This window comes from Engystomops pustulosus, chromosome 1 (assembly GCF_040894005.1).
Source record: "Engystomops pustulosus chromosome 1, aEngPut4.maternal, whole genome shotgun sequence".
NCBI classification, from domain to species: Eukaryota; Metazoa; Chordata; class Amphibia; order Anura; family Leptodactylidae; genus Engystomops; species Engystomops pustulosus.
In genome coordinates, this window is record NC_092411.1 from 122991363 (window position 1) to 123010463 (window position 19101).

Sequence of the window (19101 nt, forward strand, 5' to 3'; positions counted from 1 at the left end):
CCTTCAATTTTTTGTCGAAACGGTCCAATAACTCACTGTGGTATTGTCCAGTGATTGTTCTTCCTTTCTCTAAAAAATCCATGATGATGACGCCATTTGCATCCAAAATCATCACCATGACCTTTCACCATGACAATTTTTTTCATCGCCAACTTATCATGTAAATATTAATTGCCGTTCCAGTCGACACACCACCGGCCTCTGCTACTTTGTGCACTTTCGTTCGTCGATCAGCGGGTGTCATGTTGTGGACTCTTTTAATGATTCTCTCGGTAATCAGGTCTGCCGGGAGTCCTGGTCGCTCCTCATCAAAAACGGATGTTCGCCCACATTTAAATTCGTTGAACTAATATCTAACTGTGTTCATAGATGGCGAAGCGTCCCTATAAACAGCATTCCGCTTTGCTTTTATCTCCTCGCATTTTTTCCCATCCAAAAACAAATAAGCGAATTACCGTACGATACCGCTCGAAAAATCGAAATCAAGAAACACGTCTTACTCAAATGGCAGCCAAATCCAAACTAACCTATACAATCAGTCTGCAATTTGTTTTCCCGTCGTTTGATAGATGGCAGCACACGATGATAACACCAACTTCCCTCAAGAACGCCCTCTGTCGTACTTATTGAACCGCCCTCGTAATTAATGTTTTGTTTTAATGTGGTATAATGGTATCATTTTGGAATACAGTTGATATATATATATATATATATATATATATATATATATACACCTAGAAGTAAAGAAAATATTAAAGATCATATGCATTTATATACTATCACATACAATTATATGGAATAAAGTAGAACACACAATCTGTAAAAACATCTGTTACAGCTACGTACATGTACAAACATAAAGCAAAAGTCATTTGACTTCTTGGCATCTTGGCAGCTCATGTAAGCACATTTCTTAGGTCTAGTTTTGCTTAAAATTCATCAAGGTACAACTTGACCACAAAAAACTGTGGTTTTACAAAACTGTGGGTATTTTTCCCTTATTAGACTTTTGCATGTATTTGCTCCAATTGATGCCAAATGTTAAATATATACACATATATATTTATACACACACACATATATATATACATACATATATTTATATTTTTAGAGAGGAGGTACATATGTTAAGAGAGGGAAGACAGACAGGTGCACCCCAGCACCAGCAGTGAAAAAAATCAGCAATGAAGCGCCATCAAAAAACCTTTTAATAACTTTGCTATACTGTATACAACATTCATAATTGTATTTAATATTTCCTTAGTTGATGAATGCATGTATACTGATTTTATTCACCTATGGTCAATAGCAACATGCAGGGAGAATATAAACGCTTTGCAAATACTCGTGTTCACAATAGAATGTATTATTTAAGATGTAAGATAATGGAATATATTTGTTTTTTGTTACTAGCTTATTGAGCCAGTAGCTCTCTCCTGTAACTGCATCACAACTCCTAAGGAGCTGTAATGCAGCGCCAAGTGGAAAGCCTGATATCATGAACCGTGTATATATAGGTCACAACACCACAACTCCATGCATGTGTAATCTTTGACGGAGGAACAGAACAATGGACCTAATACCTCAAATCTCTGGTTGCTGACTTTCTTTCCCTTTTTATTCCAAACTATTTTCGGTCGGGGGTCTCCGGTAGCTTGACATATAAAGGATGCAACTCCTCCTGATACTCCTGTTTGATCAACAGGGCTTCTTGTGAATCTTGGTGGAGCTGAAAAAGGAAAAAGAAATGAAGATTAAAAAAACAAGCTCAATGTGACTAATACAGCAATAACACATTTCTACAGTATACAGCATTCCTCAAAGTCTTTTAGACAACATTCAGGTCTCATTTTTAGCTGTCCATTGTAAGGATACCTTGACCTCGTATGCTTATAACAGAGGGCTAGGTTGTATCCCACTGTACTTCTTATTCCCACTTTCAAGGGAAAATAGCCAGTGATTTGCCGCTTCTTCGTGCTTGTTGCTCAGGGGTGTTTCGCCAATGGATGTAACTTCCTTATATGGACAGTGACATCACTGGGGACCTCCCTGAGTGTAAACTCAATGGAGGCCAAGGGTTGATGCAATGGCCTCTACTCAGTGTATATGTCGCTAAGCAGAAGAAAGATAGAAAGACATACATTGTGAATCTTTCCATCCTCTGTTTCTACAGTATGGTCACAGGTAGGCAAAAAAAAGGCCACTGTCTGCCAATATATGTCTATGTATACACTCAGTGTATATGATGAAAAAAGCTGAGAGCTTCTCTGGAGTATACGGTGAGCATATGAAGAAAACATAGTATAAATGTAGCCTGATGCTAAGCAGCTAAAATACAAATTGTAATTTGTGGGTTAATTTTCCATTTGTTCCATTTTACCCAAAACAATAACAAATCATTGTGATTTCCACAGCCAGATAACTTAAGTCACGAGAAAATTAGTCAGAAGAGTCTTTCCATAACACTTTAATGTCATGGATTGAGGTGAAAACACTACAGTGTGAAGTATTAACTTGACATGTGTCCCCAGGAAGCTGAAGCATGACATTGTATAAGATGACTAAAGAAATAAACACGGTCATATCACAGTCAGAAGGAAAGAAGCAGACAAAATACAGGATTTTAAAAATTCTACTACTGGTATTCTCGACTTACAGCTGTTATTACAGAGTAACCTATTTGCTTTCATGGGGCAATCTTCTTTGTAAGGTTGCATATACTAAGAATGCTTGTACAGATAATATGCTTCTATTTGTGAAAAATAAAAAAAATGTATCTCTCTGTACATACCAGTTTATGACGAAATTCAAAATGTAAACCCTAACCTTCTTGAATAGAAAATACTCAAAGTTATAATTCACAAGAACTAAAGTATTTTAGATTTATAGGTAGTAGTGGGTTGCTATGTCTTTGTTTTAAGATGCAGGATTCGATTATTTGGGAAGTAGATTGCAGTAGTGGGATAGGGAAGAATATCTTCAGTTATTTAACATCTACATCAAATATTCAAATTCCATATACCTCCAACTATGTGTGGATATCTATCTTTATCAATAGGTTACCCTGTCTTAGTACCATCATTGAACAATTCCAACCAAATGTGTAAATGCAAGCTGTTTTTCTAGTTTCCTATGGTCCAGTCTGTGGTAGCCGTAAAAATAATGAATATAATTAGCAATTTAAAATAATTTGTCTGATGAAAATGATGCAAATGTGCATAACCTGCTTTGATCATTCTGCTCTATTACATTCAGCCTTAATATTAGACGAAGTGTCGTCTAACAGGCAGCGCGTTAGGCTCTTTCACATTCAGAGGTCCAGTGATTTCCAGGGATGCCTCTCGAAGCCATTGATTTCTATGGGTGTTTATGCATTGGCTTGTATTTTCACTGAGCTGTTGTCCATGGAAAAAAATATGAAACATGTCCCATTTTTTTCACTGATGCGGATCACGGAAGGCAAAAGAAGTCTATGAGTCCGCAAAGTTAAAAGTTGCTTCACGGAGAAAAAGACAAAACGCAACCGATGTGCAACTGAAGCTGAGCAATATCGTCAATGTGAAAGAGCTCTTATAGAGCAGGAGAGGCTGAGTAGATTGTACATTGTGTTTTATAACTGCAGTTAGCACGTAAAAGAGCAGGAGAAACTGAGCAGCTTGTACATAGTGTCCTATCAGCAGTCAGTAGTTTATAGAGCAGAAGAGCTGATAAGACTGTACATAGTGACATATGTTCAGGTAACAGGTTATAGAGCAGGAGAAGATGTACTCCTACCTGCAGAACATGTAAATATACACTCACCGACCACTTTATTAGGTACACCATGCTAGTAACGGGTTGTACCCCCTTTTGCCTTTAGAACTGCCTCAATTCTTCGTGGCATAGATTCAACAATGTACTGGAAGCATTCCTCAGAGATTTTGGTCCATATTGACATGATGGCATCACACAGTTGCCGCAGATTTGTCGGTTGCACATCCATGATGCGAATCTCCCGTTCCACCACATCCCAAAGATGCTCTATTGGATTGAGATCTGGTGACTGTGGAGGCCATTTGAGTACAGTGAACTCATTGTCATGTTCAAGAAACCAGTCTGAGATGATTCCAGCTTTATGACATGGCACATTATCCTGCTGAAAGTAGCCATCAGATGTTGGCTACATTGTGGTCATAAAGGGATGGACATGGTCAGCAACAATACTCATGTAGGCTGTGGCGTTGCAACGATGCTCAATTGGTACCAAGGGGCCCAAAGAGTGTCAAGAAAATATTCCCCACACCATGACACCACCACCTGCCTGAACCGTTGATACAAGGCAGGATGGATCCATGCTTTCATGCTGGTGACGCCAAATTCTGACCCTACCATCTGAATGTTGCAGCAGAAATCGAGACTCATCAGACCAGGCAACGTTTTTCCAGTCTTCTACTGTCCAATTTCGATGAGCTTGTGCAAATTGTAGCCTCAGTTTCCTGTTCTTAGCTGAAAGGAGTGGCACCCGGTGTGGTCTTCTGCTGCTGTAGCCCATCTGCCTCAAAGTTCGACGTACTGTGCGTTCAGAGATGCTCTTCTGCCTACCTTGGTTGTAACGGGTGGCGATTTGAGTCACTGTTGCCTTTCTATCAGCTCGAACCAGTCTGCCCATTCTCCTCTGACCTCTGGCATCAACAAGGCATTTCCGCCCACAGAACTGACGCTCACTGGATGTTTTTCTTTTTCGGACCATTCCCTGTAAACCCTAGAGATGGTTGTGCGTGAAAATCCCAGTAGATCAGCAGTTTCTGAAATACTTAGACCAGCCCTTCTGGCACCAACAACCATGCCACGTTCAAAGGCACTCAAATCACCTTTCTTCCCCATACTGATGCCCGGTTTGAACTGCAGGAGATTGTCTTGACCATGTCTACATGCCTAAATGCACTGTGTTGCCGCCATGTGATTGGCTGATTAGAAATTAAGTGCTAACGAGCAGTTGGACAGGTGTACCTAATAAAGTGGCCGGTGAGTGTATATGTATGAACATGTAAATGCACTCCTACCTGCAGAAAGAAAGTTATAGATCAGAAGGTGCTAAGCAGACTATTATAGGGAATTTATGAGAATAGATTCCATATCTATTCACGTATCCCCTTTATTTCTCTGTTCTTTCTCTGCATATAATCAGTTATCTAGTAAGGAGAGAGGCGATATCAGTGACCGACACAAAACTACAGCTCATCCTGCTCTATATTACACTGAAATTTTATAACAGGTTTACTGCTATTTATTTGATATTGTTATATCACATTGTTGCATGGCTACAGAACCCTACTGTGCGGCAAATTACTTGTTCATGCTAAAAACTCTCACCTGCAATTTTAGGTCAAAAGGTTCACATTAGGACTATTTTCAATACCTGCTCTCAAGAGCCTCGGATCATATCTCCAGCTTCTCAATGAAATCTTCTTCCTTGCACTTCTGCTCCAAAAAGCAAACTGATTTTGCAATAAGTATCATCATCTATCAAAATGTTCTTATTGGAAGAGTCACAGTGTATGGAAAGATTGTTTTTAAAATGAGAAATCTCAAGGAGGCACTGCAGATGAAGTGCTTCTGGATAATGTGAACAATAAGTGAATCCTGCCAGCACATGTCCGTGTCACTGCTCTGTTAGTGGGGATAGTATAATATATATTATGTAACTTAACACACATGTATTTCCATCTATAGTCAACATTAATGACAAATCCAAGCATTTTAAGGAGCGCCTATGGTCACCACCTGTAATGTATGCTGTCCATCACATGACTCTTAAAGGGAACCCTTGTGATCTCTGGGATGTTCTATGATCTGTGCCTGTGCCGCAGATGTTTATTTCACAAATCAAAAGGCATTAGAGAAATTAACAAAGTGATAGACAATAGTTTATTGTATATGCTGTATGTATTTCCCTTTTCTTAATATATTCAAGGACTTGATGATAGGGTTAATGTCTTTAGCCCTTTGCCGGGTACTGCACATGATACTTATTTCAGCTTTTAAGGGATATAGCTATCTCTGAGATTGAGAGACAAGGCCTGAAGATATTTGTTTCGGGTGGTCGGGACCTATATTTGAAAATATATTATCTTATTTCTTGCATTTCTGCAAGGAAAAAGGAGGTCCTTGGACCAGTATTTAAAACTTAGCTATCATTGTTCCTTATAATTAGGACTAAGTAATATTTATCTTATTTTTAATTCAGAAATTGTGTGCTAGTCAGACGTGAAAGTGAGTTAAAATCGTAATGTGGTGGGGGTGGGTACTGTATTTCGATAGAGTTGGGAGGTAGGATTTAGGGTGTTGACTGGAGTGGATATGTTCGTACTGATGCTGGGGGTTAGTTCAGTATGTACCCTCAGGGGGTGGTTGGATATATCTCAAGGATAGCTCCTTAGATTGACACTATAATAAATACTACCCTGTTGTGGTGCGGCTTATTGGCTAGCCGCTATTATATTAGCCACTCAACCAGCCAGAATTCCCTATAGATTCTTTCCTAAATTAGTGCCTGGTTGCAGTGTGTCGCTGCAGATCAACACAGTGCTGTACTGGCTTAGTCCCACCTCATATCACCACTTATTAAAATATAAACGCTCAAACAGCCCCCCTTTGGGGGGGGACAGACTTTCACGTCTGACTAGCACACAATTTCTGAATTAAAAATAAGATAAATATTACTTAGTCCTAATTATAAGGAACAATAAAAGCTAAGTTTTAAATACTGGTCCAAGGACCTCATTTTTCCTTGCAGAAATGCAAGAAATATGATAATAGCTTTAAAAGGAGACACATCTCAAATGGGTTCTTCAATTTTGTCAATAAACTGTTTTCAAAGCTTCCTTCTAACTGAACACTATAGTGGTTGGCTGTTATTGGTGAGAAAACCTGGTATTAAGTGGTGGTAATTTCCCTTCAGTGCCACACTTTTGTGGGTAATGACGGTAAGGATTTCCAGACAGAAATACAATCCATGGTTATGGCTCTTCACAAGATTAGGAACATTAGTGTAATAAGAGAACATTACCACATCCACAGTGCCTGAATCTATTAACAAGTGTCCTTGGTTTATCATTTTCGATGGTAAATTTCTTTTAAATATTAAAACTTGCCTGATGGCAAAAATGATCAGAAATATGTTGCAATATCATCAAAATGACTGTGTATTATTTTAAATATGATCAATTACAGTAAAAAGTTCTACAATAATGCAGTAAAAGAATCTTCAGTATTGATAACACAATGATCCAAGTCCTTATAAGCAGTTATTGCCTTAGGTTGTTATTGTAGATGAATATTATTCTAGGTCCATGTATTACAGAATGAGTGGACAGTATCTAGGGAGTCAATTGCACCGCAAAGTGTATATTCATTACTTTGTCAAGTAACAGCTGCTAAAAGTAACTTGCTTACTCACTGAAAAAGCTAAGTGGCCTTCATATTTTTCTCCATAATATGAACAAGCAGCAATTGACACAAATGTCTGCAGTATTTAATCTTGCTGACTCCATTGCTCACATCCAGACCACAGCTGCTAGGCTCTCTGGTGGCACATACAATTACTACTGTCATGAGTCTGCCCATTAACATAAGGGCATTCCTGAATGTGAACGACAACTATTTATAACTTCCCCAGACACACTGTAGCATGCAAGCCAACAAAAACTTTAAGGCACACTTCATTAAGCAGTTCCTGACATTAACGTGGGAAACTTCCCGAGGAGTGAATGGCATCAATGAGGAAGCAATGCTAGAGACAGTCCAACATGACGGGCCATCACAGCCTCCTAGTGTTGGCCACTGTGTATCCAAAGTATGCATTATACTGGAGAGTTCAACAATAGGGATATTGTTTGTATTGAGTAGTTCTGCACACACGGTATTAGGAGATACATAGAATATTACTTCTACTTTTATTATATTTTTTTCTATGCCATCTCTGATCAGAAGCAGAAATATTGGTGATCGTAAGAAAGATAAAGATTTTACAACCATTCTTTTCTTTGTAGACATTCAATTTGCCCAAAATGAGGAATCCCATGTTACTTCATGGGTTATAGATTATAGATTAAACATATGTTTTAACTCTGTTTTCAAAACTTTTTACTATTCCATTTTCAGACTTTGGTCACATTTGAAGAAAAGTTGAAAAAAATAAATAAATGAAAAGAAATTACACTTTTGCCATCTGTTTACAGACTTCATTTTTAAGGCCTTCACTGTGATAACACATGACAAAACCTCTTTATTCTTTGGGTCAGTATAATCACCAAATTTAAGTAGCTTTGTTATGTTTTAAGGGGGTTTAACTTCAGCATTATCTACAGGTACAATGTTACAGGTTTAAGCACCACGGTCAGGTTCAACTGCAGTATAAAAGGTTAACTACCAGAAAACACCTGCTCTGTATGGCTTGACAACATTGCGCTCATCATTTAATTGTTGAAATACTAAAAAAATACTTATTACTTCATTATTTTAATATTTCCCAACAGTCTTTGGGCTCCAATTGCATATTAAACCAATTACTGCAAAATCGTGACCCAAATATCTGGATATGTTCAGCCAACAAGAGAGCTAAGGATGGGCATATCTGTCAGATGACTATTGGCATTGTACGTGGGAATCATGCGGAGGACATTGAAAGGCATTTCTCCTAAAAGCCTAGATCCCCCCTTTAACTTTTAATAATGAAACATATTTAAAGAGTATGCTTCTACTTTCTGACTCTAGTTCTGTAGATGTCTTTCAGTGCTGGACACACAACAGAAACTTCCAGTACAAGGAGACTACACCCCATCTCCTTACAGTATCTCCTTATAGTATTATATAACAAAAATGCCTACTGGGAGTCCACATATAGACACATGGGACACATATATCATATCAAGTTGTGACACAAAATTGTAAAGTCATAAATATGGTGGTATTCTCATCTGTTTATCATAAATGGATTGATCCATTAACTAAAACAGTTTCAGTCCACTTCAAGTATAAAAGTACAGTAATTAGATTGCTATATACAGTATGTATGGAATGTAAAAGCATTTCATTTTTACTTCATGCAGTTAACATGCTGAATGGATGACATAACATCACCTTACTATCCTTTTAGTGCAACCTGCAGACGATTCATTTCCAGCATTCATTGCTAATTTAGTTATTAATCATAATTTACCACATCAGCAACACAGCTCGTCAGAGAAAGCCATCATTTCAGCTTAGTACTAACCTGCACTTACAATGTACCTGAGAACTGGCTGGTGGAAGACTGATAATTAGCTTGGAACATGAAAAGGGAAATGCTATAATGTTATAATCAGATCAAATCAGGAGAGTATGAACCTATGTCGGGAAATGTTCAGACACTAGCAACTAGTCTAAGAAAGAAAAGGAACAAACACGCCACCAAATACTACAATAAAAAATGTGGTGTTATGAAATACCAGAATGAAATAACATTGTATGCATTTACAAGAAAAAAATGCAAAAAAATAAGAATAACTAAGTACAATGTAAAGTATAAAGCAAATGAGCATAAAAGTAATTTAAAAAGAGAAATAAGTATAAATAAAAATTTTGCTCATTACTCTATTGCCAACTGGTCTCCCCACCATCTACAACCACTACAGACAAAACCTCAGACCCAAGTAAACGCCTAGAAATCCTGAGGCTTAAGGAAACACTTACCGTAAGTCAAAGCTAATGAATTGAATAATGCATGGTGGGAGGGAGCATTACCCATTCTTGTTGTAGAACCTAGAACCTATGTAGTACCTACAGTTATGCACCTCCCTTCAGGCCCTGCACAAGGTATAATTCATTGAATCAGCTATGACTGGAGCATTCCCCGCAGGTCCGGCCTCTTAGTATATCTGGTGCATGATCATATAGCCAGACAATCCTACTTCTGGCCCTGACAGGAACTGGCACAGGTTATACAGTAGCTAATTGGTAAGGAGACCCATTCCTCACTGATCAGGCGTGGATGTGGCATAAGGAGGGGGGTTCAGAACAACTTTAATATGGCTTCTACGTTAGTTGAGTGATCGTAGATGAGCTGATGCATGGTTTCCACATGGGGGAAGGGATCTCTATTCAATTGTGTCGACTGTAGATTGTCTCCCTGCAGTGTACCCTATCATACACAGATGAACTTAGAGGAGAGACAAGATTTGTATGGAAACAGCAGTCCATGTAGTGAGATGTTATCAGCACTTAATACAGCTTATCTTGTCAATCAGACCACCTTAAAGACTAAAGAGAAGGCATTCACTTCACTTTCACAGCAAAATGAAATAAAGGAAACAATCTGAATAGGTGGCCCCTAGGGTGAACACAGTGATGTAAATAATATACTTTCCAATAATTACCTACAAGCAGGTATGGGAACAATATGATATCTGCTCGTGACCATGACTTTGAGCTTTTCATTTTCCACATGTTTGTAATCTAGATGGGCTAAATCTACCTGAATGAAAATAGAGACTTGCTGGATAATCCAGTCCTAATCCTTCATCTAGTAGCAAATGAAAAACATAAAGCCTCTTGAATGTAAAAGGTTTGTGACGTGCACACCCCTTCATCTCGGTGGAGCACTACCTAACCATGTCATATTCAGTCATCTCACAAAAGGATATTTGGCAGCAAAGCACCTCACTGCTCCTCTTAAAAGTTTAATCACTGCAGAAAGACTATGAATTATTTGGTATCTTCACATGTAAAGCTGATTCTCCAACTTTGTGCCAGGTGCAGAGAGCCGTAAATGAGCAGACAAGTGATCTCATGCGGAATAACAGGAGAGCAGAAAGTAGATCATGTCCATTAATGAAAACATTAGTGCATCTAATCCATATCAGAAGGCTTGTATCTGAAGTACAGGCTAGATCTTTGGTGCAAAATGGAGAAGGCAACGACAGCACTAATGACATTGACATGGTACACAGCAAGAATGTATTGCTGTATTCTCTCCGTTTACTAATAATAAACTGTTAAACATGAATGCACAATGTGGTTACAAATCAGCACTATCTGTTCAGGTACATAAAAGTGCATTATAACAATGGGTTCAGTGGAGGAGACAACACACTCGAAACTATATTTGGGGGTGTCACCACTCTTAGTTTAAGCCATTATTTTCTACACAATATCTACTTTTCTTAGACCTTTGCTGTGACTGTGACTTGCACTATATGTTCATTACTAACATTCCATAACCGGTTAACCCCTTAAGGACGCAGGGTTTTTCCGCTCATTTCTCGCTCTACAAATTCAAAAATCCATAACATTTTCATTTTTATGTGTACAAACCTGTGTGAGGGCTTATTTTGTGCGTAACAAATTTTACTTTTCCGTAATGTTATTTATTTTAACATACCGTGTACTGTGAAGCTGAAAAAAAATTCCAAATGTGGAAAAATTGAAAAAAAAACTGCACGTCACATTCTTGTGGGCTCAGTTTTTACGACTTTCACTCTTCGCTCCAAATAACACGCCTACTTTATTCTTTGGTTCGGTGTGATCGCGGTGATACCAAATTTATATAGGTTTTATTGTGTTTTAATACATTTTCAAAAATTAAACGAATGTGTACAAAAAAAAAAAATTTTGTCATCTTCTGAAGCTAATAACTAGAGATGAGCGAACATGCTCGTCCGAGCTTGATGCTCGGTCGAGCATTAGGGTACTCGAAACTGCTCGTTACTCGGACGAATACTTCGCCCGCTCGAGAAAATGGCAGCTCCCGCCGTTTTGCTTTTTGGCGGCCAGAAACAGAGCCAATCACAAGCCAGGAGACTCTGCACTCCACCCAGCATGACGTGGTACCCTTACACGTCGATAGCAGTGGTTGGCTGGCCAGATCAGGTGACCCTGGGATAGACTAGCCGCTGGCCGCGCTGCTCGGATCATTCTGTCTCTGGATGCCGCTAGGGAGAGAGCTGCTGCTGGTCAGGGAAAGCGTTAGGGTGTTCTATTAGCTTACTGTTAGGCAGGAGTGATTCTCAAAGAACCCAACAGCCCTTCTTAGGGCTACAATAACGTTCTACTTTTTTTATTTTAATTTGCATCTTTTACCATTTTGTGAGGAATTAGCAGGGGGACTTGCTACCGTTGTGTTTAGCTCTTAGTGGCACACATATCCATAGCAAAGACCGAAGTGGGAAAATTCAGTAGGGGTTGGATTTCTATTAGGCAATAACTCAGTGTCATCTCATCTGGCATAGTAGTGTGCTTCCTTTGATACTTGGCTAGAAAATAGCCATAGGAGAATACAAACAGCTTCTTGAAGCCTACAGTAGCGTTCTATATATTTGATTTCTGGTTGATCTGCTGGTGGCTGTAGTTTCTGCAGTGCATGTACTTGCCAATTCTGAGCAATTTGTAGTGAGACTTGCGACCGCTGTGTTCTGCGCTTAGTGGCGCACATATCCATAGCAAAGGCCGAAGTGGCAAAATTCAGTAGGGGTTGGATTTCTATTAGGCAATAACTCAGTGTCATCTCATCTGGCATAGTACTGTGCTTCCTTTGATACTTGGCTAGAAAATAGCCATAGGAGAATACAAACAGCTTCTTGAAGCCTACAGTAGCGTTCTATATATTTGATTTCTGGTTGATCTGCTGGTGGCTGTAGTTTCTGCAGTGCATGTACTTGCCAATTCTGAGCAATTTGTAGTGAGACTTGCGACCGCTGTGTTCTGCGCTTAGTGGCGCACATATCCATAGCAAAGGCCGAAGTGGCAAAATTCAGTAGGGGTTGGATTTCTATTAGCCAATAACTCAGTGTCATCTCATCTGGCATAGTACTGTGCTTCCTTTGATACTTGGCTAGAAAATAGCCATAGGAGAATACAAACAGCTTCTTGAAGCCTACAGTAGCGTTCTATATATTTGATTTCTGGTTGATCTGCTGGTGGCTGTAGTTTCTGCAGTGCATGTACTTGCCAATTCTGAGCAATTTGTAGTGAGACTTGCGACCGCTGTGTTCTGCGCTTAGTGGCGCACATATCCATAGCAAAGGCCGAAGTGGCAAAATTCAGTAGGGGTTGGATTTCTATTAGGCAATAACTCAGTGTCATCTCATCTGGCATAGTACTGTGCTTCCTTTGATACTTGGCTAGAAAATAGCCATAGGAGAATACAAACAGCTTCTTGAAGCCTACAGTAGCGTTCTATATATTTGATTTCTGGTTGATCTGCTGGTGGCTGTAGTTTCTGCAGTGCATGTACTTGCCAATTCTGAGCAATTTGTAGTGAGACTTGCGACCGCTGTGTTCTGCGCTTAGTGGCGCACATATCCATAGCAAAGGCCAAAGTGGCAAAATTCAGTAGGGGTTGGATTTCTATTAGGCAATAACTCAGTGTCATCTCATCTGGCATAGTACTGTGCTTCCTTTGATACTTGGCTAGAAAATAGCCATAGGAGAATACAAACAGCTTCTTGAAGCCTACAGTAGCGTTCTATATATTTGATTTCTGGTTGATCTGCTGGTGGCTGTAGTTTCTGCAGTGCATGTACTTGCCAATTCTGAGCAATTTGTAGTGAGACTTGCGACCGCTGTGTTCTGCGCTTAGTGGCGCACATATCCATAGCAAAGGCCAAAGTGGCAAAATTCAGTAGGGGTTGGATTTCTATTAGGCAATAACTCAGTGTCATCTCATCTGGCATAGTACTGTGCTTCCTTTGATACTTGGCTAGAAAATAGCCATAGGAGAATACAAACAGCTTCTTGAAGCCTACAGTAGCGTTCTATATATTTGATTTCTGGTTGATCTGCTGGTGGCTGTAGTTTCTGCAGTGCATGTACTTGCCAATTCTGAGCAATTTGTAGTGAGACTTGCGACCGCTGTGTTCTGCGCTTAGTGGCGCACATATCCATAGCAAAGGCCAAAGTGGCAAAATTCAGTAGGGGTTGGATTTCTATTAGGCAATAACTCAGTGTCATCTCATCTGGCATAGTACTGTGCTTCCTTTGATACTTGGCTAGAAAATAGCCATAGGAGAATACAAACAGCTTCTTGAAGCCTACAGTAGCGTTCTATATATTTGATTTCTGGTTGATCTGCTGGTGGCTGTAGTTTCTGCAGTGCATGTACTTGCCAATTCTGAGCAATTTGTAGTGAGACTTGCGACCGCTGTGTTCTGCGCTTAGTGGCGCACATATCCATAGCAAAGGCCAAAGTGGCAAAATTCAGTAGGGGTTGGATTTCTATTAGGCAATAACTCAGTGTCATCTCATCTGGCATAGTACTGTGCTTCCTTTGATACTTGGCTAGAAAATAGCCATAGGAGAATACAAACAGCTTCTTGAAGCCTACAGTAGCGTTCTATATATTTGATTTCTGGTTGATCTGCTGGTGGCTGTAGTTTCTGCAGTGCATGTACTTGCCAATTCTGAGCAATTTGTAGTGAGACTTGCGACCGCTGTGTTCTGCGCTTAGTGGCGCACATATCCATAGCAAAGGCCGAAGTGGCAAAATTCAGTAGGGGTTGGATTTCTATTAGCCAATAACTCAGTGTCATCTCATCTGGCATAGTAGTGTGCTTTGATACTTGGCTAGAAAATAGCCATAGCAATAGGATAGCATTGTTTGGTTTTAAAAACTCAAAAAAAAGTTAAAAAAAAAATTAAAGTTATAACTCTCATTTTCAAAATGTTTAACCCGAGGGCTAGGGGTAGAGGACGAGGGCGGGGACGTGGGCGTCCAACTACTGCAGGGGTCAGAGGCCGTGGTCCTGGGCGGGGTGAGACACCACCTGCTGATGAGGGAGCAGGGGAACGCCGCAGAGCTACACTCCCTAGGTTCATGTCTGAAGTTACTGGGACTCGTGGTAGAGCACTGTTGAGGCCAGAACAGTGCGAACAGGTGATGTCGTGGATTGCTGACAATGCTTCGAGCAATTTGTCCACCACCAGTCAGTCTTCCACGCAGTCCACCCATGTCACCGAAATCGCCACTCCTCCAGCTCCTGCACCTCAGCCTCCTCCCCCCCAGTCTGCCCCCTCCCAGGAAAATTTGGCATTTGAACCGGCATACTCTGAGGAACTGTTTTCTGGACCCTTCCCACAGTCACAAACCACTTGTCCGGTTGCTGCTGAGCAATTTTCCGATGCCCAGGTTTTCCACCAGTCACAGTCTGTGGGTGATGATGACCTTCTTGACGTAGTGGAAGTGTGTAAAGAGGTGTCCGACGATGAGGAGACACGGTTGTCAGACAGTGGGGAAGTTGTTGTCAGGGCAGGAAGTCCGAGGGGGGAGCAGACTGAGGGATCGGAGGATGATGAGGTGACAGACCCAAGCTGGGTTGAGAGGCCGGGTGAACACAGTGCTTCTGAGACGGAGGAGAGTCCTCGACCTGAACAGGTTGGAAGAGGCAGTGGTGGGGCCAGACGGAGAGGCAGGGCCAGAGCTGGTGCATCAGCGCCACTGTCAACTAGTGAAGCTCCCGTGGTGAGGGCTCTTGCGGCGAGGGCTAGATCTTCAGAAGTGTGGAGGTTCTTTAAGGAAACACCGGATGACCGACGGACTGTGGTGTGCAACATTTGCCAAACCAGGCTCAGCAGGGGTTCCACCACTACTAGCTTAACTACCACCAGTATGCGCAGGCATATGAATGCTAAGCACCCCACTCAGTGGCAACAAGCCCGTTCACCTCCGGCCGTGCACACCACTGCTCCTTCCCCTGTGTCAGCTGCTAGTCAGCCCCCTGCCCAGGACCCTGGCACAAAAACCCCATCGTCGCCTCCACGATCCTCCACAGCATCCACCAGCGTTCAGCTCTCCATACCCCAGACGCTGGAGCGGAAACGCAAATATAGTGCAACCCACCCGCACGCCCAAGCCCTTAATGTGCACATCTCCAGATTGCTTAGCCTGGAGATGCTGCCCTATAGGCTAGTAGAGACCGAGGCCTTTCGCAACCTCATGGCGGCGGCCGCCCCTCGGTATTCGGTCCCCAGCCGCCACTACTTTTCCCGATGTGCCGTCCCAGCCCTGCACCAGCACGTGTCAGACAACATCATCCGTGCCCTGACCAACGCCGTTTCTGACAAGGTCCACCTGACCACGGACACGTGGACGAGTGCTGCCGGGCAGGGCCACTATATATCGCTGACGGCACATTGGGTTAACTTGGTGGAGGCTGGGACCGAGTCTGACCCTGGGGCTGCTCATATACTGCCGACGCCGAGGATTGCGGGGCCTACCTCGGTCCAGGTGTTTCAGGCCTACTATGCCTCCTCCTCCTCCCACCCCTCCTCCACCTCCTCCTCCGAACTACCATCCGTGGGCACGGCGCCATCAGTCGGTAGCTCTAGGCACAGCAGCAGTGCCGTCGCTAAGCGACAGCAGGCGGTGCTCAAACTGCTGAGCCTAGGCGACAAAAGGCACACTGCCCAAGAGCTATTACAGGGCATCACGGCGCAGACTGATCTGTGGCTGGCACCGCTGAACCTCAAGCCGGGAATGGTTGTGTGTGACAACGGCCGTAACCTGGTGGCGGCTCTGCAACTCGGCAGACTGACACATGTGCCATGCCTGGCCCATGTGTTAAATCTGATAGTGCAGCGTTTCCTCAAGACATACCCCAATCTGTCTGATTTGCTCACGAAGGTGCGCCGCATCTGTGCGCATTTCAGGAAGTCCAGCCCAGATGCTGCCACTCTCAGGGCAGCGCAGCGCCGCCTCCAACTGCCCGCTCACCGACTGTTGTGCGACGTGCCCACGAGGTGGAATTCAACACTGACCATGTTATCCAGAGTTTACCAGCAGCGCAGAGCGATTGTAGACTGCCAGATGTCAACTTCCACCAGAACTGGTAGTCAGGTCAGTCAGCTTCCTCAAGTCTACAATGAGGAGTGGACGTGGATGTCTGATATCTGTCAGGTGCTGAGTAACTTTGAGGAGTCAACACAGATGGTCAGTGGCGATGCCGCCATCATCAGCCTCACCATCCCGCTGCTTGGCCTGTTGAAAAACTCTCTGGTCAGCATGAAGTCGGAAGCTTTGCGCTCGTCACAAGAGACGGGGGAAGAATATTCCCTTGTTGATAGCCAAAGCACCCTGAGGTCTGTTTCTCAGCGCATATCGGAGGAGGTGGAGGTGGAGGAGGATGAGGAGGAAGAGGAGGAGAATGTTGGCGAGACACAAGAGGGGACCATTGTTGAGTCCTTCACTGTTCAGCGTGTATGGGCAGAAGAAGAGGAGTTGGAGGAGTTGGAGGAGGAGGAAATGGACAGTCAGGCCAGTGAGGGGAGTGAATTCTTACGCGTTGGTACTCTGGCGCATATGGCAGATTTCATGCTAGGCTGCCTATCCCGTGACCCTCGCGTTCAAAGAATTTATTCCAGCACCGATTACTGGGTGTTCACTCTCCTGGACCCACGGTACAAGCAAAATCTTCCCACTCTCATCCCTGGAGAGGAAAGGAGTGTGAGAATGCATGAATACCAGCAGGCCCTGGTGCACAAGCTGAAACAGTATTTCCCTTCTGACAGCGCTAGCGGCAGAGTGCGTAGTTCTGCGGGACAAGTAGCGAGGGAGAGTAGGCGAGCAGGCAGCTTGTCCAGCACTGGCAAGGGTACGCTTTACAAGGCTTTTGCCAGCTTTATGTCACCCCAGCAAGACACTGTCACCTGTCCCCAGTCTCGGCAGAGTAGGGCTGATCTTTACAGAAAGATGGTGAGGGAGTACGTAGCTGACCATACCATCGTCCTAAATGATCACACAGCTCCCTACAACTACTGGGTTTCAAAGCTGGACATGTGGCACGAACTGGCGCTCTACGCCTTGGAGGTTCTTGCCTGCCCTGCCGCTAGCGTCTTGTCCGAGCGGGTTTTCAGTGCAGCTGGTGGCATCATCACCGATAAGCGTACACGCCTGTCGACTGACAGCGCTGACAGGCTGACGCTTATTAAAATGAATAAAGGCTGGATTTCTCAGAATTTCCAATCTCCACCAGGTGAAGGAAGCTCAACCTGAATAATTGATCCACTCCTCCTCCTCATTTTCCTCCTTCTCCTCCTCTTTGTACAGTAAAGCAGAGGAAACTGGCTATTTTTTGACAGGGCCCACTGGCTCTTGCTATAGTACTTCATGCATTTAATTTTTCTGGAGGGCCACCTACCCGGTCCTCTGTTTGAAACAATTTTTGTGAGTGCCACATACAGGCACTCAATCTATTCCATTTTACTGCAGGGCCACCTACCTGCTCCTCTGGTTTGAAACATTTTTGGGACTGCCACATACAGGCACTCAATCTATTCCATTTTACTGCAGGGCCACCTACCTGCTCCTCTGGTTTGAACAATTTTTGGGACTGCCACATACAGGCACTCAATCTATTCCATTTTACTGCAGGGCCACCTACCTGCTCCTCTGGTTTGAACAATTTTTGGGACTGCCACATACAGGCACTCAATCTATTCCATTTTACTGCAGGGCCACCTACCTGCTCCTCTGGTTTGAACAATTTTTGGGACTGCCACATACAGGCACTCAATCTATTCCATTTTACTGGAGGGCCACCTACCTGCTCCTCCGGTTTGAAACATTTTTGGGACTGCCACATACAGGCACTCAATCTATTCCATTTTACTGCAGGGCCACCTACCTGCTCCTCTGGTTTGAACAATTTTTGGGACTGCCACATACAGGCACTCAATCTATTCCATTTTACTGGAGGGCCACCTACCTGCTCCTCTGGTTTGAAACATTTTTGGGACTGCCACATACAGGCACTCAATCTATCCCATTTTACTGGAGGGCCACCTACCTGCTCCTCTGGTTTGAAAAATGTTTGGGACTGCCACATACAGGCACTATCCAAATTAAATTGTCTCCATAGCAGCCTCCACACGTTGTCTCCATTGCTACCTCCAAAAGTCGTCCATATAGCTGCCTCCATACATCGTCCCTTTATCAAACGAGGTGTGTCAGGCAGAAATTTGGGTTGTTTTCATGGATTCCACATCAAAGTTGTTAACTTTGTCGCCACCCTGCTGTGTTATCCACAAAATATACTGGCAAACTTTTACCATTTAGGGATATTATTTCAGCGCTTCTTGCGCATCTGTTTACAT

The 19101-nt window shown here is 42.6% G+C and overlaps 1 protein-coding gene across 43 annotated transcripts in view; it reads right to left on the reverse strand.

Annotated features, from left to right (window-relative positions):
- Positions 1-19101, reverse strand: part of PTPRD (protein tyrosine phosphatase receptor type D) — a 1096207-nt gene that overhangs the window by 155927 nt on the left and 921179 nt on the right. For all 43 annotated transcript variants that reach the window (XM_072152314.1, XM_072152279.1, XM_072152402.1 and 40 more), the window contains one exon: positions 1584-1729. In XM_072152314.1, coding sequence (XP_072008415.1) covers positions 1584-1729 — 146 coding nt within the window. The remainder of the gene's footprint in view (positions 1-1583; positions 1730-19101) is intronic.